Source organism: Apaloderma vittatum, unplaced genomic scaffold (assembly GCF_000703405.1).
Source record: "Apaloderma vittatum isolate BGI_N311 unplaced genomic scaffold, ASM70340v1 scaffold11837, whole genome shotgun sequence".
NCBI lineage: Eukaryota > Metazoa > Chordata > Aves > Trogoniformes > Trogonidae > Apaloderma > Apaloderma vittatum.
In genome coordinates, this window is record NW_009726750.1 from 14701 (window position 1) to 41469 (window position 26769).

Sequence of the window (26769 nt, forward strand, 5' to 3'; positions counted from 1 at the left end):
CAAAGGGGATCAACAGAAATTTAGGAGGGTTTTCTAACAATAGGCTAAGGCATGTAAAATGTAATGACCTCATTGCAGTGGAATTGTTTGAATCATCCTACAGAAAACCACCAGCGTGGTAAAACTCTCTAATATGTTCCTTCAGAGGCCCAAAATACCCTGCTATAAAGATGCTGGCTTTTTGTTAAGTTCATTAGAACTTTTACTTGACCAAGGAGATTTGGAGATTTTCTTTCCTACATCTTATTCAATGTCAACGTCAAAAACATAGAGCCACCGGTTTCATTATGCTTCACTTCCTTTCACAGCTTGATCCTTTATTTGAGAATGTAACTCAGATAACAATATACTCACATCCTGGTTGGACATCTCCCAGTACGGTCTCTCTCCATAAGACATCACCTCCCAGAGAACAATCCCATAGCTCCACGCATCGCTAGCTGATGTGAACTTCCGATATGCAATGGCTTCTGGTGATGTCCATCGGATAGGAATCTTACCCCCCTGGGGGCAAAACAAGATAAAACAGTCCATTTGACTGTGATACAATGAATTTAATTTTGCACGAATGTTTTTTTTAATCTCTGGGATTCTTAATTATCTTCGTATTGGTGTAAAAAACAGCATAAACTGGAAAACATTATTGTCATTTGTCATGAAAGCATCTTGTACACTACAAAGAGTAACATACATCACAGTGAAAAATCTACTGAAACTACAGATATATATACTAGATACATAATAGATACACTGTATGCATGTATATATATACATATATGCACAAATATATATATGTGTAGCATAATATGCATAGACAATAAATAGTAAGTTAAGTATGGTTGATTTTCAGTTATGAAATGTTTGGAAACTGACAGGACAGTCATACAGCACTAAGGATGAGAAATGCAGTACGAGGACCTTGTTTATACCCTAGAACCCTTTGCACAGCACAGGAAGGCTGGATCTGGCTATTTGTAAGGCATTTCAAGTGAATTCCACGTTGGTGTGAAACCTGCATAGTTTCACCATGTTTTTACCTCTGTATTCTGTGACATTTAAGGAAAATGAGGGGCGACGATGTTGCTCTGTTTCACAGTCACTATGACACAAATTTCCCATTCCAAAGCCATCAAAGACAGTCACAGAAAGACCAATTTGGATGGTCTTGATAATTTTTTAAAGTCACAAGAGAAGCAAGACATCATTAAATGATGTAAACTTGAAAAGAATTAAAGCTACCATTACAATTAATATTGCAGTTAAGGGAACAATTCTCTCTCTCTGATTACGACCACTACTAGGTGCCATTGGTCTAATTAGTAAAATGCACACAAGCAGCCTCAGGCTAGATTTCTGCAAGATGAGAATTAGACAAGAGACAATCGCCAAGAGTGCCAACTTTGACATAAGATTTTATGACTCTGATTTGCAAGTGATACACAAAGGTCTAAAAGAAGCAGTGCAAAACTTGTTACTTAAGGTAATTCTGGAGTGAATACATCTGAATACAGAAAACTCTGAGAGTTTAAAGTTGTTTCCAGTTCCAGGGATGCACAGCATGTACAGGGATACGTTCTGAAAATGTCATACTAGATTAGCTATTTGAGGTAACAATATAACCCCCATTATACTACAGTCATACACTTATTCTTACAGTAAACTGTGTGGGAAGGGAGTGCTCTTATTTCCACTGAATAGCTAGGTAGAAATAAAATGTAATGTTAGTAATGCTTTGCCTACATTTTCTTAAAGTGTACCTGCACTGAGGGCAGCCACACACTCATCAGCTTTAGATTAACTAGCTTGGTTAACAACAGAAATGTGGACATCAGTGTTCATTAGAAACTAAAAATAGCCTAAATACATTGGAGTCTAAAAGCATCTGCAATTTCATGGCTAATATTGTGCAAGTTAGATTAAATATTACCAATACAGGCAGGCCTGACTCAGGCTCTAATTTAGACCTTCAAAATGTCACCAGATATGCCTTGGAGTCTTGGCAAAAGTCAGAGAGGGAATCTATCTTGGCTACAGTTTTTAGGAATCACATCCTATTTAGCAGACTTCATACCTTAACCAAAAGACAAACATTTATTTCAGACACAGCCCTTAAAACTACATGAACATTGAATTTTGACATTACTTATGGACCAGCAAATAGGACATAGAAAATAAATAGCAGTATTTGAAGCCACTGTTTCATCACAGAAGCCAGACTTTTCTGGCCTGAGTAGAAAGCCTGATCTCTCTATTTATCTCTCTTGGAAATCTTTAAGATTATGTTCTTTAGTAGCAAAAAGTACATTGCATTTCCTATTCATCCTAAGTTTATTCACAATTCCCAGTGCTCTCCATAACAGCACTAAGAACACAAAATTGATTTTGTTTTTCTCATCCTCTACTGATAGGCAATGCTATACCCCCTTTATAAATATCCAGGGTCCCTTAGTGAGTCAAAGCACAGACAAGAAACAAGGAAAGCTCTCCTGTGTTCTAGTGTTTTCAGAACAAATCCACTTACACTTCTAGATGTGGGGATGATAAAGAAATCAATCCCACTTTTTCAACCTTTTTTCTACGCATACCAGTAGAGTGAACTTTGATTTCCAGTAAAAAAATGTCAGTGCTGGGGGAAAGCCATGTCCTAAATTCACACAAACAAAAAAAAAAAAACCACCACCATGAACAGATAGAGCTTCCTAATCAAACATCTCCTACTCATCCCACAGTCTCAGCAGCCACCCACAAAACTGACCAGGCACCAGCAGACCTGCCCACAGGGTGTTCACCCACCTCAGCCTATCTTAGCTGCCAGGACAAAACCGCCTCTAAGATACCAGAGACATAAACTGAAAAGGACTTCTAGAGATCAACCTTAGGGACCACATCTGGAAAGGAATATGCAGCTTTGGGGCTGCTAGAGCCTGAGGAGGAGGTGCCACCACCATGCCCCATGGCTGGTGAGGGCTTCTGAGCTCAATTCCCCTGACAGTGCTCTCACAGCAAATGTGTCCAGCAGGGACTAAGCCAGACCACTACCAGTGCTTGGTTCAAGATGTTTCAAATTCCTGGCCAAGTGGAGACATACAAGAGGGGACTGTTGATCCCTGCTGCTTCTGAAAGCTTCTTGTTGATCCTGGCTGCTTCTTTGGTAGCACTGTGTCCTGGTTTGAGCTAAACCAAAACCAATTTTGTTCAGCGATTTCACTTTTAAGCTCAGTCTCCTCTAAGGGACCGCACTTTCTGAAGTTAGCAGCATGTATTTTGCAGACAGTGCCTGCTACTAGAAGTGATAACACCTGATGTTTATAGTTACTCCCAGGGGTTGGGATGCAGAAAGGCTCTTGCTTATCCTTGCTCCTACAGTGACCAAGGTCACTGCTGGATCTTGTGTAACGCTCTGAGAGTGCTGGGAAGTAAAAGGGCCATGAGGAAGTAAAAGGTTGCAACTGTGGGCAGAAGTAGATAGGATGGGTGACCCAAAAGTGACCAACAAAGTATTCCATTCCATTCCATTCCATTCCATTCCATTCCATTCCATTCCATTCCATTCCATTCCATGTATTAGTCACACTAGTATAAAACTGAGGGATCACAAGAGCCAAGTCCTCTTCTTCAATGGCCAGTGGCCAAGAAGGACTTCATCTAGTTTTTTGCCCTCAATCCCGATCTGTGAGTTCCTGTCTGATACTGAGTCCAGCCTGGGAATTCCCCCATGCTGGCCTGCCCTGCAGCATCAGTGCTGACTGCCATTGGGGCAGGATTGGGTTCAATATTCATTTATGTATTGTTTTAGCTCAAACCAGGTCACAGTGCTGCCTCAGAGAAGCTCCCAGTCTCCTCTCTGCTGATCCCTCCACTTGTGCCTGGAGGCATCAGTGCTGCTGGGAAAGAGACTGTGCCATCTGATTTGTAAGAAGCCAAGATACAGAGCTGAGTGTCTTCAGTGAGCTGAGGTGGAAACGTAGCCAGGCTGCAGCTCCCTCCCCAGAAACTGATTCGGCTACATTTCAAATAGAAGGATGACAGAACAGACACCTATGATGTGTACATAAGAAAATCCTTGAGGCAGGGAGCAGTTATGTTGTTTTTTTCTTGCATTAGCATTATGGCTGAATCTGTGAAACACAGAAGTATCATTTTGGAGTTTTCAGAATATTATTCTGAAAAAAAATAAATCTGAATTTTCACGTGTAGCTTCAGGCCCAATTTTTAAATTCCATCTTAAGACACGAAAATGGAGTCCTTCTTGCAGAACTCTAGAGAAATAATTGCCAGATGTCACATGGAAAAATGTGTTCATGGCTAGAACATGAGCACTTTAGGCAAAGACGGGAAATATCATATTTGATATAATTTTACAGAAAAGTCATTTACATAAGTGGAGAAACACTTTTACACCAAATGACACTAATTAGTTTCCTAACATTTTGGGGCTCCTTTATTGCAGGGTAACGAGGATGAAAAACTCAGTGAAACAAAGTTCTTCTGGCTTTATTTTAGTGAAACATAAAGGTATGTCAAACCTAGATTCTTTCTTTGCTAAATCTCATCTGTAACTCTATATAAGCCTACAGATACATGTAGCATTACCAAAGAGTAGAGTAAAACAAGGAGAGCATTAAAACGTACCTAAAAAAAGAAATCAGCTACAACCAAATAGATGTAAAACTACCATTTTGCTATTCTGCTCCCAAATTTGTCATAAAAAAGTCAATCTTATCTTTTTTTTTAAAAAGGGACTTTGATAAATCATTTTTTTTTAATAATTTAAGAGCAAGAGCAGCAAAAAACTAGAGTTCTGGTAAATATATGTTTTTTTAAAACTAATCATTTAACACAAAAAAAAATTCCCTCCCAAAGGGTTATGCAACATTCACATTTTAGCAGATGTCCAAATATCAATATATGCAGAAAATCTGAAGAGTCATTTGAACTAAGTTCATAGTTTTCTATTGCTGCCACCTTTGAAAATTAAGTCTTGCTGTAATTCAGTAATTCTATCTTGAAATTCCAAACTCACGATCATTCAGCATTAGAAAATTCTTTTTCACTTCTCTCCATTATTTTTGAGAAATACATATCTCATCTGAACACATATTGCCTATTAATTTTCTGCTTTGCCAGAAACTAGGATATTCTTTGCAATAGCCTTTGCCAGGATCAAAGACAACTTAGATAATTTACTCTCACATAAATCAAGCCAAACACTTTATTGTAGACCATAGAGTTGGAGCTGGAAAACTAAGCTCCCATACTTGTTTCCTCATTCATCTCTTGTTTTTTGGCCCCCTTACTCCCGTCTCCCAATATGTAAAATGAGCATAATGATACCTGCTCTGTAAGCTGCTATGATGAAAATGCCAAGAAATTCTACTTGTTGCTTTTTTTTCTAGTTTTGGTTGGGTTTTTTGTTTGCTTTTTTTTTAAAAAAAAAAAGTTTGCATGTTCATTAAGGTTTCATGCAGTTTAATCTTCTTCATGTGCTGTCCGTTGCTTATCCTCCACTGGAAAATCTGGAATTCTAATATTATGGGCTGGTATTACTGAGCTCCTATTTCTCACAATTAGTACTATTGGGACCAAATACATAAGACAAAATTTCTAAATGAAAAATCATTATAGCTATGCCTAGGAAAAAGGTTTGCTCAAATTTATTTGATACAGGCTTATACAGAGAAATCTACATGTGCATGCATCTCTAGCTACTGTAATATATTTACTGATTACTTTCTTAGGATTAATACAAGTTTTATATATATTTTTCAAGATCTCCTCTTCAGAACATGCTCATCATGTAGCCAAATAAGCTGCCTGAATTTAAGCAGAAAGCAAGTATTAGAATTAAAATTTTAGGAGTTTGTTATTGCAGCTCAAATTCCCAGGGAGTCTAGGTCAGAGAACCACTCTCAGGGTTTGAAATTAGTGAGCCAGCTGTAACTGGAAGTTTTATCTGTTCTAGATGGAGCTGTGATTCCTGCAGTATCTGGCCATTCAGCATAATTCATCTGAAGTCAATGTAGCCCTCAATTTATTTCTGGCATGTCTGACACTCCAGCACAAGGCAGCTGTTTCCAGGCTCTCATAACCTACTGCAATATTCTGATTTATAATCTGTTACAGGGTGACTGCCACAGGCACCTTAGCCACAGGCCTGGGGAGAGGGAAATCAAGAAAAATGGATTTTAACAGAATTATTAGAACTTTGCAGAAAAACCTGAAGGTAAAAGGCTGACATCAGTTCATTACACGAGGACTTAGGCTAGTTCAGGAGATATCGCATTGATGAGAAGAATCACAGAATCACAGAATGTCAGGGGTTGGAAGGGACCTCAGAAGATCATCTAGTCCAGCCCGCTTGCCAGAGCAGGATCCCCTACAGTAGGTCACACAGGAACGCGTCCGGGTGGGTTTTGAATGTCTCCAGAGAAGGAGACTCCTCAACTTCCCTGGGCGGCCTGTGCCAGTGCTCTGTCACCCTCACAGTGAAAAAGTTTTTTCCTAATATTTTTGTGGAACCTCCTACGTTCCAGCTTGTATCCATTGCCCCTTGTCCTGTCATTGGACATCACTGAGAAGAGCCTGGCTCCGTCCTTCTAACACTCCCCCTTGACATATTTATAAACATTTGTGAGATCGCCCCTCAGTCTCCTCTTCTCCAAACTAAAGAGACGCAGAAGATGGCTTCATGTGAGGGAGTCGAGCCTGACTTATGCTCTTAAGCATCTGAACATCAACTGATGATGTTCTGATGCTACTGATGATGATCAGCTGATGCTACTTGTTCATCCCTTATTAATAAATCCTGAAATTATCTCCCTCTTGAGTGGAAAATGGTAACACTGTCTTTCCTTTGTGCTTAGTAGGCAAGAGAATTTGTGAATTTTTGTTTCCTCCTCTGCCACACCATTGAATACACTCAGAGTCTATCACTGTGGTTTTATGTTATGTAGGGAACGAGCAAACCACAAGAAATTCCTGTCAAGGACCAGTTGTAATAACGTGTGCCTAACAAAAGGACCAGTGTGCCCCTCCCTTGCCATGACCCACCTGCTCTGGCACTGTCACCTGTGAGCACATGCTGCCAGAATACTTGCCACCAAAGCACTGTATTTTCTGAAGTTTTGTAGATTTAATGAGAACCTGTCCATGCAAATATAATAACTGGGCAGCATTTTACGTTGAAATGCGGCGAACACCAGTGACGTGTCCAACTATGTGCCTAAAAAGACTAAGTTCATCTACTGATTACCTAAATATTATGCCTTTGAGAGACATAATTACAGTCCCTCTACACATGTGATGGCTTAAATTTACTTCCACTTCATAATGTCTCATTAGTCCACCCACTTGTCACATAGACATCTAGAATAAGAAGAATAAAAAAGATAAATTTGACAATGACAATTTTAATACAGTCTTGGCCTTTCAATTAAAAGTGAATAGGTACAGAGAATGGAGATAATTACAGTACATCCCCTCCGGCACAAAGGCTCAGTAAAAAAAAAAAAAAAAAAAAGAAAAAAAAAAGAAAGCCCGACTCACATGCTGGCTTCTGCTTCGGCAAGCAGGCAGACCACAGGCTGCCAAAGGCCTTTTGTGGTATTGAGTCAGTGACAATAATTGAGGAGGTAAAAAAGGACCCTATGAGGTAGCAAAGTTTTCTTACAACTCCTGGTTCCCTGTATTTCACATACACACCAGTGATCTTTGCATTATCCTTCAGAGCTCTTGTACAATAGCATGGATATCACAGATTATGTATTAATACATAAAGGGATACATAGATTATTGATATATTAAAGGTTATGTGTTCATATTCTTTATGCCAAGCTTCAGACACAGCTTCTGAGACCAGAACAGCATAAAATTTCACCTAGTCAGTGCTGTATATTGAAAGCCTGAAGGGCTGACGGGGCTTTTTCAGGTTAGACCAATCCTGAATTACAATAAAGAATTGCAGCAATGGAATCATTCTCAGGCTTTGACAATTACAGGGGTAGAAGAGGAGGATAGATAAAACATCTACTTTTGTAGCTAACTGTAATAGTACCACTGATACTAAATGGAGAACTGTGAGTGGGAACAGGTGGAGGGGAGGCAAAAGTCAATACCCATTAATATAATATGCACTTTTTACTGTTTGAAAGTTTGGAATTGCAGTTATAATTTGGATTATTTATTTATTTATTGTCTTCTCAGAGATCTCACTGAATAGTTGTCATCCTTAAGTTGTAACGGTATGAAGTCATTTGAGATGATGTCATTTTAGAAGTGGCACTATTTTTGTCTGAGCTTTGTCATACGGGAGGTGTTGGTGGGTGAAAAGCTGGACATGAGCCAGCAATGTGCGCTCACAGCCCAGAAAGCTAGTCACAACCTGGGCTGCATCAAAAAAACAATGTGGCCAGCAGCTCAAGAGAGGTGATTCTGGTTCTCTGCTCTGCTCTGGCGAGACCCCACTTGCAGTGCTGTGTCCAGCTCTGGAGCCCTCAAAATAAAACGGACATGGACCTCTTGGACAGAGTCCAGAGGAAGACCACAAAGATGATCAGGGGCTGGAGCACCTCTCCTATGAGGATAGGCTAAGAGAGAGTTGGGGCTGTTCAGTCTGGAGAAGAGAAAGCTCTGGAGAGACCCAACAGCGGCCTTCCAGTACTGAAAGGGAGCCTACAAGAAACATGGGAACAGATTTTTTAGGAGGGCCCATGGCAATAGGACAAAGGGTAATGCTTTTAAACTAACACTAGGTAGATTCAGAGTAGATATGGGAAGAATTTTTTTACAACACAGGTGGTGAAACACTGGAGCAGGTTGCCCAGAGAGGTGGTGGAGGCCCCACCCCTGGAGACATTCAAGGTCAGGCTGGATGGGGCTCTGAGCAACCTGATCTAGTTACAGATGTCCCTGCTCACTGCAGGGGGGGTTGGACTATAGCACTTTTAAAAGTACCTTCCAATTCAAACTATGATCTTTATTTAGTGCTTGCACAATACACTACAAGCAGCCTAGGAAGGAATCCTGTTGTTTTTTGATATGACTAGGTAACAGGAACACGAACTGCTTTCTGCCAGTGGACTGGAGCTCTGTTTCACACCCATGGTCCCCAGTTTTTTAAGCTGGGGATCAAATACACCCCAAGGACACACTATCTGGGTATGTATAAAAGATTCACTTTGAAGAAAAACTTGCGCAAAAAAGATGAATCGCAAATAGTCTTTACCCTCTCAGAGAGAAGGTGTGGCGGAGGTAAATTCCACAACTATTTTGGAAGGAAATCAGATTCGTCCTAGGCTGCATTTGAAGGTTTTAATTATTTGAGCATCTTCCTGCAGTAGTTTGCATATTATACACCATAAATGCCAGATGGAGTTTACTGAACCACAGATGATTACACTTTACAAAGTTGTTTTTTTCCATTTGATCTCACTATTTAAATGTAAATAGGCAGGTAGGCTTTGAAAATTGGTGGCAAAAAGAGAGGAAGGAAAAAGAAAAAATTCAGCGCTGCCCTTGGCCATAGGAGATTCACATGTAACACTAGCTGGCAACACTGACATCCTGTGCACCCTGTTTTGTCCTAGCCACCCACAGATACAAGCCTCTGATGTACACTTCACTTTCCGGAAAGTGTGCTTCCTTCATAAAGCTGTATGCTACACCGCTGGATGATAAGCCAAGTTTTCCTTCCTCTACAACTTTCTCATCTAAATTAACTAGGACTCAAAGTATCTTCAGCTCTTATCATGAGTACACAAACTGCCATTACTAAATTACAGATTAGTTTGCATGACCACACGAATTTTGGAATACAAGAGTTGAACTTTGTAGCCTGGCAGAGGTATGTTTCTGAGCAGAATAACATTATAAAAGGGTGAGAGAATAAATAGAGACTTCTCTACCCAGAGAGGTATTAACAGAGAGGGCATGTATGAGAAACATGAGATAACTATGCTATGCTTGGTGCTGGGGACTAGTATCCTATTTTTGGGCATCACACTTAAGAAAAAAGTAGTTAAGTTGAAAACAATCTGAAGGAGACCAGCAAGAATAGTAAGTTTGGAAAAATTGCTTAGAAAATAAAAGAATGGAGGGATGCGTGTGAAGAGGACAGCAATCAATCTCCACGCACGTAAACAGTTGCTTTGAGGGGAAGATCAATCACCTGCCTGTGGGCAGCGGTGACAGGACACCAAGCAATTGCCTTAGCTTTCAAGTGTACATCCTGGGGGAGAGAGGTTAAATGTGAGACTAGATAAATACTGTATCTAAAACTGCTTACCTTGCGGTCAGTTACACCTGTCACTTTCACAGGCGTTTTTAAGAAGAGGTCAGGCAAGAATATTTGACAAGGCAATACACCTCTGGTTGAGCTACAGACAATTTTCTCTTGAGGAACTCTTACATTATATTAATATTTACTTATGAATGCTGCACCTACACTGAGCATGAAATTTGCTTTCTCTTACTAATGGCTCTTTATATTAACCATGAGAGATCTCCACAGACTGTTTTCTGAAGTGGCATATATTGCATATTTCTATCAACATGCCAAAGCTTATCAGAGGTCAAAGAAGGCACTGAAAGGTCAAGTAAAGAATAGAGTCTTTATGCCTGGTAAGTTATACAGGTATGATTGATAAATGTGTATCTATAAATGTATGTGTATATAATGTATATATAATGTGTAAGAAAACATAGGTTTTCTTTACTCATTTGTCACATGTTATTTTATTTCAATCAGGAAGAAGATAGCATGCAAACTACCACAATAATTGATTGCTCCTGTCAGTGACCAGGAATGAAGGAAATCCTAGAAAATCCACGTTAAGATTTTGCTGATACATTCTACTCTAATTTGATCTGTACAGTGAAGACGAGGCAATTACCAGGCATCACTGCAAACTATGCTTGACTAAGAAATTGGATATTAATGCCACTTTTTCTAAAGTTAGTAAAATCCACTTGCAATAGAATTAAAGTGAGCAACCAGACACTCCAGTGTAATATCTATATACACAAAGCTAAATGTATGCCTTCGGTGTTTACAGACTAAAACAGAAGTGTTAGTCAAGTCAGGACAGGAGGTGCAGCAAAGCTGTATGCAGAAGACACTGTAGTTTTTCTAACACTCTAAGCCAACAGTGTAGTTCCCAGGTAGCATTTCAGTCTGAATGAAACCCAGAAAAGAAACAAGCAACACACTACTACACTGTGGGCAGTCCCCTATCTAACAAAAGTTTCTCAATCTCAGGACAAAAAAATTAAAGGTAAGTCTCCTTGGTATCATTACATCTCCAAAAGACAGGTAGTACTTTGAATATATAAGAAGAAAGTAAGGTTTACTACCTTGTTAAGCAAGATTTCGTGTTTTTTTTTTCTACTCAGTTATGGGTGTAACAACCAGCATAACTGATACAGCCTTGTAGATGTGATATCAGTGTGCTCCAGTCAGACATGTCTCATCATATTAGAAGACACAAAAAGGTGAAAAAAAATACTGCTGGGTAGGAATTTTTTTAAATTTTTTAATCAGCAGAGTAACAAAACCTGTTCAAAGCATACAGGAAGTCTTACATTATTGTGTGCCAAACCAACTCAGGCCTTAATTGTGGTACTCACTCTTTTACATAGCCAGCAGAAAGAAACTAAGCCATGATTTTTGCACACTTTAAGAAAAATAATCTACCTACAGAAAACACTTTTTGCCTTTTATCTTCTTAGATACCTAATTAAAAAATAGCTGTGATGAGTTTTTGGTTTATTAAACATCTCTGGGCATGCAAGACTGGATGGCCTCTGCAACACAGAGTATAATCCTCAGAGGGTCCCTTAGATTTCAGTCTAACTTTGTCACAACCAATAACAACTTTAAAAGGATAAGTAAACACAGAAACTCACCCGTGTGGTATAAGCAGCTTCTGGGTCATCTTCCAGCACACGAGAGAGACCAAAATCTGAGACTTTGCAAACCAAGTTACTATTGATGAGGATATTACGAGCAGCTAGATCTCGATGGACGTAACCCATATCTGATAAATATTTCATGCCAGATGCGATCCCTCGAAGCATGCCTACTAGCTGGATGACTGTGAACTGGGCATCATGTTTCTGGAAAACATTTGAAATGTCATTTCAGAGATTGTTCATGTTCCTCCTTGCATAGAATTTTTGATAAAGACCCTGGAAGCACCTCAGGTGAGGAGCTTGTGAATCAGGGAACATGATTTAAATGCCACATGTGGAACTGCTTTGATCTGTGTAGGATAATCTCACAGCTGGTTGAGAGAAGATACAATACCCATCCTTGCTGTCAGCAGAATTTTAATTCCCTAAATGGGACCTGTGTGAAGGCAGCACGTGAGTCTAAGTCGCATGTGCTTATGAGACTGGAGTGTCAGGACATTAGGTAAACTCATGTCCAAATTCCCTGGAGGCCACAGGAATTGTTAGTGAAAATCCCAGTCTTACCCAATAGATTAATGAAAGTTTTCTATTACACTAGCGTTTATTTTTTTTAAACAAAAACAAATGCTGATCTGATTCAGTGGCTTTCAAATTCCATTAAATTTCAGTTCATTCCTTGAAATTTTGAACTTCAGTAACACACAATGTGACTTAGCCTAGAAACCAATAGCTGCATATACTTCTGTCTGCCTCTAGACACATGTTTTACATCTCCCAGCTCTTACTGATGTTGTTTTTTTAACATCTAGCTTTGATATTGATATATGGAATCACAGACGACAGGACAACAGTATGTCCTAGTGTAGCTCTCAAATGAATCCCGCAGTGCTGTAAATGTATCATCATGTGCAGCTCTCTGGCTCTTTCTGCTGCTTCTTCCAGAATTTTATTAAACACACTGGACATGGCTCTGCCAAGTGGAGTGAACTCACACAAATCAATCTGCAAGACTGATTGCATTCATTTAATTTATGATTAATATAATTAGGAGCAATATTAACACTGTAAAAATTAGACAAATATATAGCACAGTGGATGCTTAAAGAGCCTCTCGGAATTCCCTTTCATACAGAAATTCATTACTGCAGAAGACTTAGTAGTTTCCTGTTGTGAAACCTTCTTTAACTGGACCCAACACAAGAATTTCTGTATAGAACCTGGAAAAAATTTACCTAGAAATCATAAGAAGGTTACTAATCATGAAGGGAATAAGATGCTCATACAGCCTTTCAGTGGCAATGGGGAAGGCAAACTAACTAGTTTTAAAAGGCATTTATAATAGGGATTATATGCCTGTGATGAGTCAACGAGGTTCTTATCTGTGTTTCCACACAACGGTAGTAAAAATAAATAAATAAATCACACTGAAATGAATTAACAAGCTGAACAACTGTTTTGTAGAGTAAGAAATTATTCTCCTTTCCTCAGAGTTTTCTTCAAGGATTTTCAGCCTAAACAAAATATATATAGTTCAGTTCAGATATATTTCATTCAGATATACTGACACATTATTTATATGTATTTTACATGCTCCAGTGAACATCATAACATATATAGCACATACTGAAACTGAGGTTGACAATATATCCCCTTCTGGGGTTAAACATCTACTTCAGTGTTATGAGTTTGGGGGATAATGTCATTCAACCATGGCAGAACCAAAGCAGTCTCCCAGCCACGACTGAGTTTACCCTAACAAATTAAAATTAAACTAGTGTTTCCCCTCAGATGGGATTTCATTTCTGCTACACTTCTTGTTTTGCCACAAGTAAATCTTGGTGACACAGGGAGCGTTCAAATTTTTTTAGGCTTCCCTCCAAGTTTGACAGAAAACAAAGATAAATCAACAACAGTATTAGTATGTCTAAGGTTGGGGAAAGAAAACAGTCCAATAAAGTTTGCTAGTAAAACATTTCAAACACCCTCAGCTATGGAGTTATTCCCTAAACTTTTCATATTTAGGGAAATAGGTCTTGGCTCAGTACTACTGGTTTACTGATAAAATTTCCACAAATCCATTCACTTCAGAAATCTCTTGGTAAGACATACAACTGATACACATAACTGCATTGCAGTAGTAATTCAACCCTCAGAAAAACAATTTCCATTTTTGTGTGCCAGAATGTTGCTTTGGTTTGTGGTTTTTTTTTTACTGATGCAACAACAAAAACATTCTTTGTGTTGGGCTAATATACGCTGCAAGCAGCCCGAATGGACTAGCAGATCTTTACCTGGCTTTCCGAACACATCATCATGCACACAAACGCAAACAGAAATAAAATACCAATAAATAAGAGCTGATGATGAATCATAGTGCAGTGGTAGCACATTCATAACATATTCACAACAAGAGCCAGTCCTGCACCATGTAGTTCTCTATTGCACTCACCCGTAGGAAGCTGTCCAAGGAACCATTTTCCATATATTCAGTAACAATCATAACTGGTTTACCTGCAAATATATTACAAGGATCAGACACTTAAAATGAACACATAACAATCAGCAAACAGGCATTCTGAAATGTGCCCAAATCCCAAGGATAACTTCACATTTAGAAAGCAAAAAAAAAGATGCATGGGTAAAACTGGTTCTTTTCACAGCATAGTTGTGATTCCACTGACATCAACAGAAATACAGTCATTTCAGCATAAACTGAATTTTTAGCAGCTCAAGTCCCAGGACACAAAATGAAGCAAAGGAGTAGGTGTATTCTGCTGTGTATTTGCCCCTAGGCTGCCTCTGGAAGGGAACTGGGCACTTGCTGTGGAGGGAGTCACAGATTCTCTCCAAGGATGCCCTGGTGCGAGGACTGTGGAGCAGCGCTCTACCACATGGGCAGAGTCATTATGTCCCTCAGATACTACGGTGAGAGATTAAACAGCATACGTGGAGGAAATGGTGAAAAAACCACTCCCTTAGGAGGGTATTTACAATGCATTTAAATTGTAGAGCTTCAGTGTTTTCCTAGCATAAGCCAAGAAAAATGTTGAGGTGGAGACCAAGATGGAAAGGAAACAGCAGAATAAAACTAAGCCCGGGCACTAGAAAGAGAAGCGGAGCTGTAACACAGTCACTTCCCAGTGCTGGGTCAGCCCTCTGTCCAGGCAGTCCTGCCTCCCTCTGTGGTGGGATCACCGAAAACACGAACCTCCCCTCCTGCAAAGCAAAACTTAGCTGGGGGCTGGGCATGCTACATCCACAGGGCAGCAGCGGCATGCTCTAAAGAAACAGCCTTGCATTCGTGGAAAGCCTCTAAGATCTCTCCAAATGTATGCATGCAGATTCAGACCAGTTTGTGAAAGTGTTCTTTCTACCCTAAGGTATTTTGTAATGTCACCAAGGCTTTACATGCAACTCCAACATGTTGGAGAGAAATGAATGCAGAAATTAATGTCATTATGGTCAAGGTCCCAGACAAAGGTCATTGCCTTGCTAATATTTTTACCATCATATGGATTTTATTATTTCATAATATTTTCTAAACCTTTGTTTATTTTCTCTGCGGTAGAGAGAAAGGTGGGTCAGAGCATGAAGTTATTTAAGGAGATGAATTATTATTTCACATATAATACAGGAAGGCATCTGACCATAAAAGCATGACAAAGGCCTGCATATTGTATAGCAGACATGGTGATAACTTAGGTTTTAAAATTAAATAGCATGAGGCTTGAGTTACTCACTGCAATTAAAAGCAAAAAACCCATTAAAAAAGTAAATGGCAAAAGGTCCTTTTTTATGCATTTTTCAGAAAATACAACTTCTACCAAATAGAAATTCTTAGAAGAGAAATATTAATTTCCAAGAATGAATTTAATACAATGAGAAGAAAATCCTTTGTTCTCTTTGCATGGATTAACAGGTTAAAATATCTCCTTTCAGCTCTGCAAGTGACGTGTTATAGTGTGGAAGTCGCACTCATGGCAATCGACTCTGTTGTCCATTACCTAGTAGGAACAAACTTTTTATCCAAAACACTAACCTTGACTTATAAAGGATATGGTACAGAAAAAAGACTTACTAGAGCAAAAACTCCAAAAAAAAAAAAATCTGTTGCTTGCTTACTCTTGTAAGCAAGAAATATGAAGCGCAAATGGAAGAACCTAACTTACGCTGCGGGTGTTACATTAACGTAAAAGTATTTCTGGTAACACACAGAAAATGCTTTTGGATCTTTCAAGTAACGGCCAGCGCACCAGTCGGGCTACCCAAAACTTTCTATGATAAATCCACATACTTTGAAGCCAGGAGGCAGTTGTCTGGTTTCTGTACAAACTCAGTTTTATGAGACACCAGAAGACTGAAATCAGAGTAAGAAGACATGTCTTTCAAATTATTAAGAGAGTATCTTCCTGCTTTGCTCATCCATACTCAGAAAGCCCCAAGTGCAGGGTTTCACTCTCATTCAGCTGGAAACATATCCATAATAAGAAGCATATGCTCTGAAGCAACATGCTGCACTTCTTTTAAAAGAACATTCTGCATTCATTTATCAAAGCACAGCCGTTTATACATGATAACAACTTGTGTCAACAGTGTTGCTGAAATTTATTATATTAACAGGCTACAAATTGCTGTAAATTATTAGTAAACTAAGCAGAACATGTACACTGGTTATTAAGACTACTGCCTACAGCACGCCCAGGAGACCGGTGCAGCGGCAGGAATATGCAGAACTGAAATCAGTGTGAAACAGGGGAACAGGCCTGCCTGGGAGCAAAGGGCTGAAGTCTCATCTGCTGGGTGCAACGTCCTCATACTGCTGGTGGGTTGTCCCACAGGGAAACCAGAGCCACCCCAGACTGAGAACATCTCATACCAAATGGTCCTGTTATAGGGATCGCGCCAGCTGCAGTTATTAGGAGTCACCTCAGAAGATTTGTTTAGTATGAAAAGCTAGATCATTGCTAAGGGCCCCTTGTCAAAAAGAATCCGGTTGACAAAGAAAAGGTCACATCGCCTGTTTATCATGCATTACCTGTTCTGAGAGTGATTCAGCAAACACTCCACAGGGTCTCTATTGACTGTATATAGAAACTAATGCTTTTAAGTGTGATTTAACAGCTACCATTAAAAAATACGAACACTTGTTTATTTGTTGTTGCAGTGTATTCGTTTGTTTTAAAAAACCCCAAACACCACAACCTTCTTGTCCTTCTATCACTCTACAGAATGTTACAGAAAATAAGTTATTATCTTTACTTGCATTTATGCCATATAATTTTACCCAGTAAAATGGATGCAAATAGTTCCAGAGCAGTTTTCTCAGCTCCTGTATTCAAGGTATCTGGAGAGGCTGTTGTATCCCTGAGGCTTTTATTGACTTCAGATGGGAATATTCAGAGCTTGCTCTCTCATACCTAAATGTGATAGGTAGCTGGCACTTCCAACCCCCCCAAAATAGACCGCAGTCTGCTGTGAATATAGCTGAGTAGCAAACTTACTAATAGTCACTTACATGGAATACAGACAGAATTAGTAATGCACATTCGAAAGCATTGCACAAATTCCTGCATGCACAGCAATTAAATTATTTTCTCAAGTGCTGCAGGAATACAAAATGTAACAAAATAGATTTTAGCTCAGCTGCGTACAGACTGATGATGGCATTTCAAGTAATTTTGGGACTGCAAATCTTATTCTGACTGTACAAAGCGTGTCATTAAAAAGCAGGAGATAACTTGGATTCATACAGGCAGCCCTGGCAGCCCTTTCCTAATGGGACTGTGAGACCTAATATAAAGAATAACTTCTTTGTTATTTAAATCAGCAAAATAGACTTCCATGAATCACACCTAGGGAAAGCATTATTATCGTAATTATGTCTCTTCATAACGTATAGGGTTTAACATACCTGTCGCTAGTTATTTTTAGACACATGTTCCTGTCTTATTTCATGCAATTTGGTGCAGTAAGCTTTAAAATTCTTTCATACCTGTCTACATTTGTGAAATGTTGAATCATGCAATTTTAAAAAAATAAAATCCTTAAAATCAATAAAACCGTCTGTCTTGGGCTTGAGCTAAAACCCAGTCCTATTTAGGGATTTTTAGTTTCTAGCTCAGTCTCTTCTAAGAGGTTTCACTTTCTGATGTTAGCAGCATATTCTCACAGACAGTGCCTACTACTGGCAGTGATAACACCTGATCTTTACAGTTACTGCCTGGGACTGGGATGCAGAAAGGCTCTTGCTGATACTTATTCCTACAGTGACCAAGGCCACTGCTGGCTCTTGTGTGCCACACTGGGGGTGCCAGGTGGTCAGAGGGGTCACAAGGAAGTAACAGGTTGTACCTGCAGGGGGTAATAGACAGGATAGGTGACCAACGAGAGTATTCCATCCCATATATGTCATATTTAGTATAAAATGAGCGATCATGAGAGTTTCGGCCCTTTTTCCCTTTTCGCCCTTTTCTTCTTTGCACTTCTCTGCAATGGCCGGTGTCCAGAGAGGACTCCATCTGACCTCCTGTTTTTGATCCAGATCCTGACTTCTCGAACCCAGCTCCTGTATCCAGTTCCCCGCCGCCGCCGCTGAGCCTGGGGCTTCCCCAGTGCCTCCTGCTCTGCAGCATCAGTGGTGATTGTATCAGGGGAGGGAGTCGGGTTTGATATCGGGCTGTTATCTATAGTTGTATATAGTTCTTTACTTTTATCATTCCATTATTATTTCTATTATTGTTTCATTAAAGCTGTTCTAGTTTTTTTTTCTTCTCTAACCCGAAAGTCTCTCTGCTTCATCCCCTTTTCCTTCCCATCTGGGCGGGGAAGAGGGGGTTAGAGAGCGTCTGTCCGTGTTAGAGGCCGGCCCAGCCCTAACCCACAACACCATCTACTTAACAGGAAAGCATTTGGTATACTACTACCCAATTAAACTAGAAATGTCCTCAGCACATTCCAATCAGTTTACTGAAATGGCTAGGAGCTTCTTTGCTAGAAGAGTCCTCTAGAATGAACTAGGAAACATCCTACTCATTTTTTTCACTCCCTTGAAAAATCTCAGAGCATTCCTGATTTTTTTTTTTAAGAATACCTTATATAAAATCTTATTGATCTACATAATAACTATGGCAGGTAGAAAAATTTAGTCATAAAATTTATCACCTTATGCTGTAGTGGAAATCTAGAAAGCATAGCTGAAGTGTCTGGATTTATGTCTCACAGAACAAATCAGTTTTGGTCCTCCACATAGCCTCTCTTTTCTACTAAACCCTATCTCTGCCTTTCCACCTCAAGGTAGAGCACAACCAGCACCACAAGTAACGAGAGCCAGCACCAGCACCAAATCCCACCAGCTGCTCACAAGGAGAAGATCATGCAGGATCTGGGTGGCTTTGAGAAGGCCACCATGGCCATAGGAAAGCTGAGTAAGAGCTCTAAGACTGACACCACTGTTCAGGGATGTCTGTGACAACTTGTTGTTATCTTAATGAAAGAGCTGGAGAAGATTCTTCAAATGTTTTACCTTTCCAGGAAGGTTTCAATTATTTTTTGTCTCAAAAAGAGAAGGTCATTTTTTACTACAAACATAGAAAAAAATGCACTTTGCCAAAAAAATCCTGAAACACCCATAACAAACACCCAAAGGCGGATTTAGAAAATTTCTATTAGTAAAAAGATACAATTATCAAGGAAGTAAAATCGATTTTACTACTGACAGTGAGTGACAGCCCCAAGATTTCTTTTGAGATTTTTACTAAGGTATAAATTCTGGGGGATCAGGATCTTTAAAATGCCTCATACTAATACATACAGAATATCACATAAATATTTTCCCTCCATAAAAACCATATAGGAATAAGTTGAGGCTTATTTATTAATTTACTAATATCTGTTGCTGTAGCCAGGTAGGCTGTTCATTAATGTGTGCTAATGATGAAATCTAATGATCTAGTTGGAAGCAGAACATACTGCTTCAGCGCAATTAGGAAACCTCAGGACATCAGACTCCATGACTCCTAACAGATTATCAGCAAGTTCCTCTTGGCCACTTCGTATCAATTTGGAGTTCTGGAGTTTATTAAAATTGACAGTTTACTACTGAGATGCAGCGTTCTCCAGAAATGCTCCTTCTCCATGTTCCATAAACTTTATTCAAGCAGACTATTATTACTCCCCAATTTTTCCCAGCTCATCAACCCAGGGTACAGTTTCTAAGGTTTTGGCAGCCTGAGAACAGCAAGACAGTGAGGGTCCTGCAGCTGCACTCCAGACAGCTGCTGCCAACACAACATTCTTCATGGGATCCATCAGTGTGGGTGTAGCTGGTGCTTTTGAGGAAATACAATATACATTGCAAAAGCCAAGCTATGTGTTTCTGCTGTTATCTTTTTTGAAGGATATTTTGTACATACTGACAAGCATTTCTGGAAGGGTTTGCAGAAACATAGATGATCCATTTTTTTTTTATTTGCTTTTGCTGTTCCTTGAAAAATTAGCAAACCACAGAGTAATTTAGGTTGGAAGGGACTTCCAGTGACACTTCATAGGCAAAACTGATGCCCCCATCATATCTTACTTTTAGTGACGACTCCCTCTAATCGAATGATATTAGGGTGGTCAAACTGTCCCATGATGCTTGCTTCTCCCAGGAAGTCCCTCCTCTGTTTTTCTGTGTAGCCAACTTTCAGGGTTTTGATAGCCACTGAAATTTCCTTTTTAGAAGGCAGCTTTAGGCGTCCACTGCACACTTCTCCAAATTCTCCTGAAAAATGACAAAAGATGAAATGTAGTTACTTCATGGGGATTTAAGAAAGAAGACTTATTGTTCAGCAAAAGTCCCTGAAGCGTAATGTTTACTGGTGGGCCACAGACCTTATCCAAAGGAGGCCTGCAGACAACTACTTAACATTTCTATGATTGGGATCTCCAGCTGCCAAACTGGACAATGTCAGTTATTTACATTGCATATCCAGATGACTGCTGAGGAGAGGAATGCAAAAATGTCACCAGAAGATTTGCTTTGCACTCTGAGACAATAGTAGGAGGGCTAACTGATTAGTGCAGAAATATCAGAATAGTCATGCATCTTTGTGAACATTATATTCTTCATTTCTACCACACAGAGATAGTACAGTTACCAATTATTTCACTTATTTCAAATAAGTAGTAAGATAATTCATAACAAGAGAATTCATCTACACAGCTGCAAAGAAAAAACAAACCCATACAGATTATCTTTGTTCTATCATTATTCAGAGGGATATAATCATGCAGAACTATGCTATTGCTGGACCACTATGAACATTGTGCCCACTGTATGTTGTGTGAGATCCCTAAATAGAGAATGGCAGACATCACTGCATGCTTACTATTATAAAACGTGGTTTATCTTTTGCTATGTAACATCCAAGAAGAGTGCACAGGGAAAATTATCTCAGCATTCAAACAAGCATTAAATACGTCGACAAATTGCTAAAAGGAAACATCTCACTTGAAATTTTCTGTATTTAACTAACGATCACATTCCGCACATAAGGAAGTTTCAGTATCTTAGAAAGCATTTGATCAGCAACTGAATTCTGACTCTCATTTACCCAAATCCCCATCTTAGATTTCATACAATAAATTGTACATAAAACACCCCATTTAAAATAACAGTAGCAACTTTTTTTTTCTCCTTGTTTTAATGGCAAAATAATTGAAATCATGAAAAATATAAAAGAAAAAACAGAGAATGGATAAAATATACAAGAAATATGATGGCAATAATTGCCCTATATGATTATATATATTTAAAAGCAAGTAAGACACTTTACTGATCAGAAAGGAAAGGTGTTTCGTGCTTTTCTTTCTTTTCTTTCAAGAAACAACACAGGCTTATTCAGGTTCCTGTGTCAAAATACATGAGCTCTAAAGATAAATAGCCCCTCTAATGCCACATTTTGTCAAGTGGCCTTTTATGGAAATTTTGACTTGGAAATATACCAATCTTAAAAATCTAAATCTAGCTGGTATTTTTATGAAAACTGCAAATTTTGTTTTTATTTGTGAGGGAAACATCACAAGAAGAGTGATTACACTTCTTACATATCAGATTTTCCCAACTTAACGTGTAATAATCCTAAAAGCAATAGCATTATTACACCTCTAAAGAATAAAGGCTTTTGGGGCTCATCTGCCCACAATGATTCTTTTTCTTATTTCTGCAGCTGATTGTTTACATTAAGAAACATCTGTGAAAAGTGAAAAATTACCCAAATACACAGAAATAAGATATTTTTTATAGGCAAATTTAAATCATGTTTCTCTTCACAGATTTAGTGCTCATAAATGTGTGATGGATTGACAGCCTTTCACCATTGACTTCAGACATGATACCACGTGGGGCACATTTTAGATGTTAGATTCAGCCCATTTATCTGCAAACTGAAATTATTCTTTCACCAGCTTGACACCAGCCTAGCTGGCATTAGAGTCTATGTCCCATTTGTAGCACTGCAGTTCAGGAATGATGAAGGGAGTAGTAATAATAATAATAATAATAATGACGGGTATCATAAAAGTCAGGGCTGTGTGTTCACATTCAAAGATCAAGGAACTGCTGTTATTTATATACACAACAAGGAACGAGAAAAGGGAGACATGACGATAGTTTTGGCTTATCAAAATTTTGGTTATAAACAAGACGAACACCCACTCCCCTCTCTATATACAAGAGGCAAACCAAAGAATAGTCGCAAAGTACAACAAAGGTCAGTTAGGTCAGGAAAGTAATTCTAACAGTAAGAACACATGGACAGTACAAAACATTTTTTAGTGAGGTTATAATCTCTATTGGCGACTATAAAGAATAAGCGTCTGTCAAGAATGGCACCTAACAAGTTTTGTTTTGGGCAAGGGTGTGGACTAATGACCTCCTGAGGTCAGTTTTCAGCTTTGTTTTCTAAGGCTTTTCTGTCAGACAGCCAATTTAACCAAAAAACCTGAACAAATGTGTCATAGGGCAATGACCTTTCTCTGTTGCTAACCTAGGCTATATCTGAGTCAACAACATAGAAGGGAATGTCGCCATATCTTGCCATCATCCTCTAGGCATGGTACTGTGCTATTAATGTAATAACGAAAAGAAAATTTAAAAGAGCGTTTATCTTTATATAAAGATATACTACAGAAATAGCATTTCTATTACATCTATTGTTCCTAACATTAGCTGTATTTCATGCTGCCAAGACAGGCAGCAGCTCAGAAAATTAATTGTAAAACCTATTACTAGGAACTAATGGGTGTTGAGTTCTGTTCAGACTTCTTAATTAAAAATATTCAACTCTGCACGCCAAAATGACTACTGTACTTTACCAAGAGTAAACACTGCTTCATTTCCAATACTAATCCCAGCTCAATGCTGTCAGAGCACCACAAAGAGGAAGACCAAAGCACATCTTGAAAACAGAAGGAAGGGAAAAAATTGCTTGAAATAAATCTTGCAATGTCCAGCTTCATATTATTTTTTTCTCTATGTTTTAACACCCTAAAAAGCTATAACAAGCTAACCTCTTATAACTATTGTTCAGTTACTGTCAACAGAGACCATAGCTATGATTCCAGCAAGCAGTCCAGCAATCAATCCCTCCTTTCTGACTGGAATCATATATCTGATATTTGTTTGACTTTTGGGAAGGAAAAGGTTATGGTTAATGTCCGTCAACACAGTTCCATTTAGCCATGGCTGCACAATTTAGAACTTGGGTGATTAATCGGATTCCACAAGTGCAGTGAGGCCAGTGGATGCTGCAAGAGACTAAAAGTTAGACCCTTTTTATCAATGGAGCTTACTGCTGTCCATGTATATAAAATGGGTTTACCTTCTTGGAAAATGATTTTACTGGGCAGCCCAGCTACAGTAACCCGTGGTTCTTTCATAGGGGCAGTATGGATGCTACATAAGTCTAATACCCACAGTGCCATACAGCTACACTACATCTTTTTCCTGCAAACCATTTTTACACGGTCACAGTAATAAATGGACTGGATCTCACCAGATATGGTTTAGGAGGAACAAGATCTTGTGTTTGAGTTGGAAGGTGAAAAACTTGGCACTGATTTTAAGAGATGAGGTTGATAGCTTCTCATGTAAAGTCTTTCTGAAGTGTTTATTTTTAATTATGCTACACACATAAACTTTGTATAACTGGCATTGCAGACTGAAATGTGGAAAGCAAACAGATATTAGTAGGAGGGTTGTATATGGCCTCTCTTCAGATCTTAATTTATTTTGAAATAGGCTACTTAGTGCATCAGTGAATGGCATTTGCTGTGCATTTAGACCCAGGGGACAAGTAAAATATGATTCTGTTAAATTAGCTACTCCCTATACTTTGCTGTGTTTTAAATTGGGACTGTACTGCTGTGCACAGAGCTTCCTTGGAGTTGGAGAGGCACCTAACTGAATGTTTCATAAACCTCATGAGTTCATGAATAGGTAGCCCCTAAATTTTGGAAACACTTTGATCAACAAGACGTTATGCTACAAGGATGTTTAGACTTTGAAAGAAAAGCATATGCTTGCTTTCATATTCAGCAAGGCACACACTTAAATCTATCCCAAATCAAGAAACTACTTCCTACAGTATTCTCTTGCTAACCAACCAAATTTAAGGTTCGTAAGTGATTTGCTGAACTGGATCCATAAAAAGAAGTGAGTTGTTTTAAAACAAAGAATTACTGTAAAGAAAATCTGAGAAAGTGGCTCCTGACCTCAATTTTCTTATACTTAGCCTCCCATTAAAATCACATATGTTTTTCTTGAGGTTCTTTTGGACAAGAGTGTTTCCTTATTGCATTTGAGTGTGTTTTCAAAGCTATGTAACCTGCCTTCTATGCTCAGAGACTTCTGGCTAAAAATGAAAAACTACTTGAAAAAGTACCTCAGAAGATCAGGATTACTTGCCTGACTTGAAGGTCTCATTACCTATGATACAATTCAATGCAGTTAAATGAATCTCTTCTTCTCAAACCACTATCTTTTCATAATTTCATTCACACTTGCATATGTAAAGGAGAAGAGTAGGAAAAGACCAAGTCATTCACTCAAATAAGTCAATGACTCAAGTAAGAGACAGAAAATGCCTTTCTGCTTTTGGGGAGAACAGAAGTCTCCCTGCAGAAGCAGCCTCAGAGGCGCTCTTTGAATGCAAAAGGTGCCGTGCACTGAATATGACAGCAGTGTCAAGTGATGCTATGCATGTATTTTGAAAGCTCCAAGCACTCTACAGACTGATATTTTCATCTGTTCTTCCCGGCCTCGCTCTTCCTGTTGGCATGTCTTGCAGCTGCTAATAGAAAAAGCCATATGTAGTTTAGGCTATGTGAATCTGAGTCATGGTCTCTGACAAATGGCTTTATTGTACCCTGAGTCCAAGCTTCAATGCAGAGAACTTGCAGGAACCTACTCTTACTTTCACTGGAGCGGAACAAAGGGATCTATTTTTAAATGACCTGACTCTTTTTGAATATATCCCTTTTCTGAAGCACCTCAGAAAACTCTTCCTCCATTTTCAAAAGCCATACCTGGCAAATTTTTATTTACCTCCAATTCTTATGTGCATTCTGATTAAAAATAGGTCAGAACAATGAGATATAAAATACAACACATCATTGATTCTTATGAATTTGTTTTCTAGATTCATATACTAGATATAGCCCAAGTTTAGAAAGCTTACATTTGTGAATGAGGGCTCTTCAAAGTCTTATAAGGAAATATACTGCTCTTTAGCTTTTCAGTAACGCCCTTCTCTATCCCCATATCAATTCTCTATTTCTCTATTACGTGCAGCAAGCAAAGCTTTGCTGCCTTGATTGAAGATGATGGAGAACAGTGCACTCTTGTGGGGCAAAATTAAAACCAGCAAGGAACAAAAACTACCTTTGTAGGAAATAACCTAACTTCATACAAGCAGTTGAGTAGCTGCAGTAAGAGAGGATGAATACTTTTTCTTTTTACTGGGTGATTCAGGAGATGCACTGAGTACAGTAGCTTGGTTCTTCATTTTTTTCCAAATGAAAATCTGTTGTGCGCTAGAGTCTGTCTCTCTCACTTCTCATGATTTTATTTCAAAGAGTAAATTTAGAGAGAGGCAAAAAATCAATAATGAAAGAACTAGCAATTTTCAATGGATTAAAAATCAATACTACTTCTCACAAATGCTTTGATTTAGCAGGAAAGCTAACACTTCATGATCTTCTGTCTTGACGAGACAATCTGCCACTTCACTTCAAGGAGCAAGCACACATCCTATCAGGAACTACATGCTGCACTGCGACATCGACAACTCAGTGTGATGAGACTTTCTGTAATCTAGCTCCTCTGCTACAAAATCTGCTCAGTTCGAAAGTCTGCTTTCTGTAAACCAAACAATCTATGGCATCAGTATGGCTCAGACAATCAGTTATCAGACAGACAACCCGTTCGTCCTAAATCGATAATTCAAATCCAAAGCAGTGACCAAAATCAATCCAATGACCAAAGGTCATTGCAGCCTGATGAATGCGTGGTGACTGGTATGAAATGAGTTTGTGGTTTCACTCAAGGCATTATAGTCAGCAGTCCTTTTAAGGGAAAAAAAGAAAACATCTTCACAGTTGACACCATTTTCTGTGCTGACAGATTTTAAAGAGAAAGACGAAAATGCGGCTGAACTCTCTTTTCACTCCCAGTGGTGCCACATTCAAGTGTGGGCTGACAGGTGTCCTTTAAAAGATTGTTTTGCTACCTGCTTTCTTTGGAGAGAAAGATAAAACTGTGTGTCCTGACCTTGTCATATGGACCAAAGTCAGCTGTAAATATGACCTATTAATTTGAAGACT

At 38.9% G+C, this 26769-nt stretch overlaps 1 protein-coding gene across 1 annotated transcript in view; it reads right to left on the reverse strand.

The window, feature by feature from the left end:
- EPHA3 (EPH receptor A3) overlaps positions 1-26769 on the reverse strand; it is a gene marked incomplete at its 5' end in the record, with an annotated part of 136707 nt that overhangs the window by 1838 nt on the left and 108100 nt on the right. Inside the window, 4 exons of the mRNA XM_009873398.1 lie at positions 355-504; positions 11902-12111; positions 14357-14418; positions 20483-20668. Of these exons, the coding sequence (XP_009871700.1) occupies positions 355-504; positions 11902-12111; positions 14357-14418; positions 20483-20668 (608 nt within the window). The remainder of the gene's footprint in view (positions 1-354; positions 505-11901; positions 12112-14356; positions 14419-20482; positions 20669-26769) is intronic.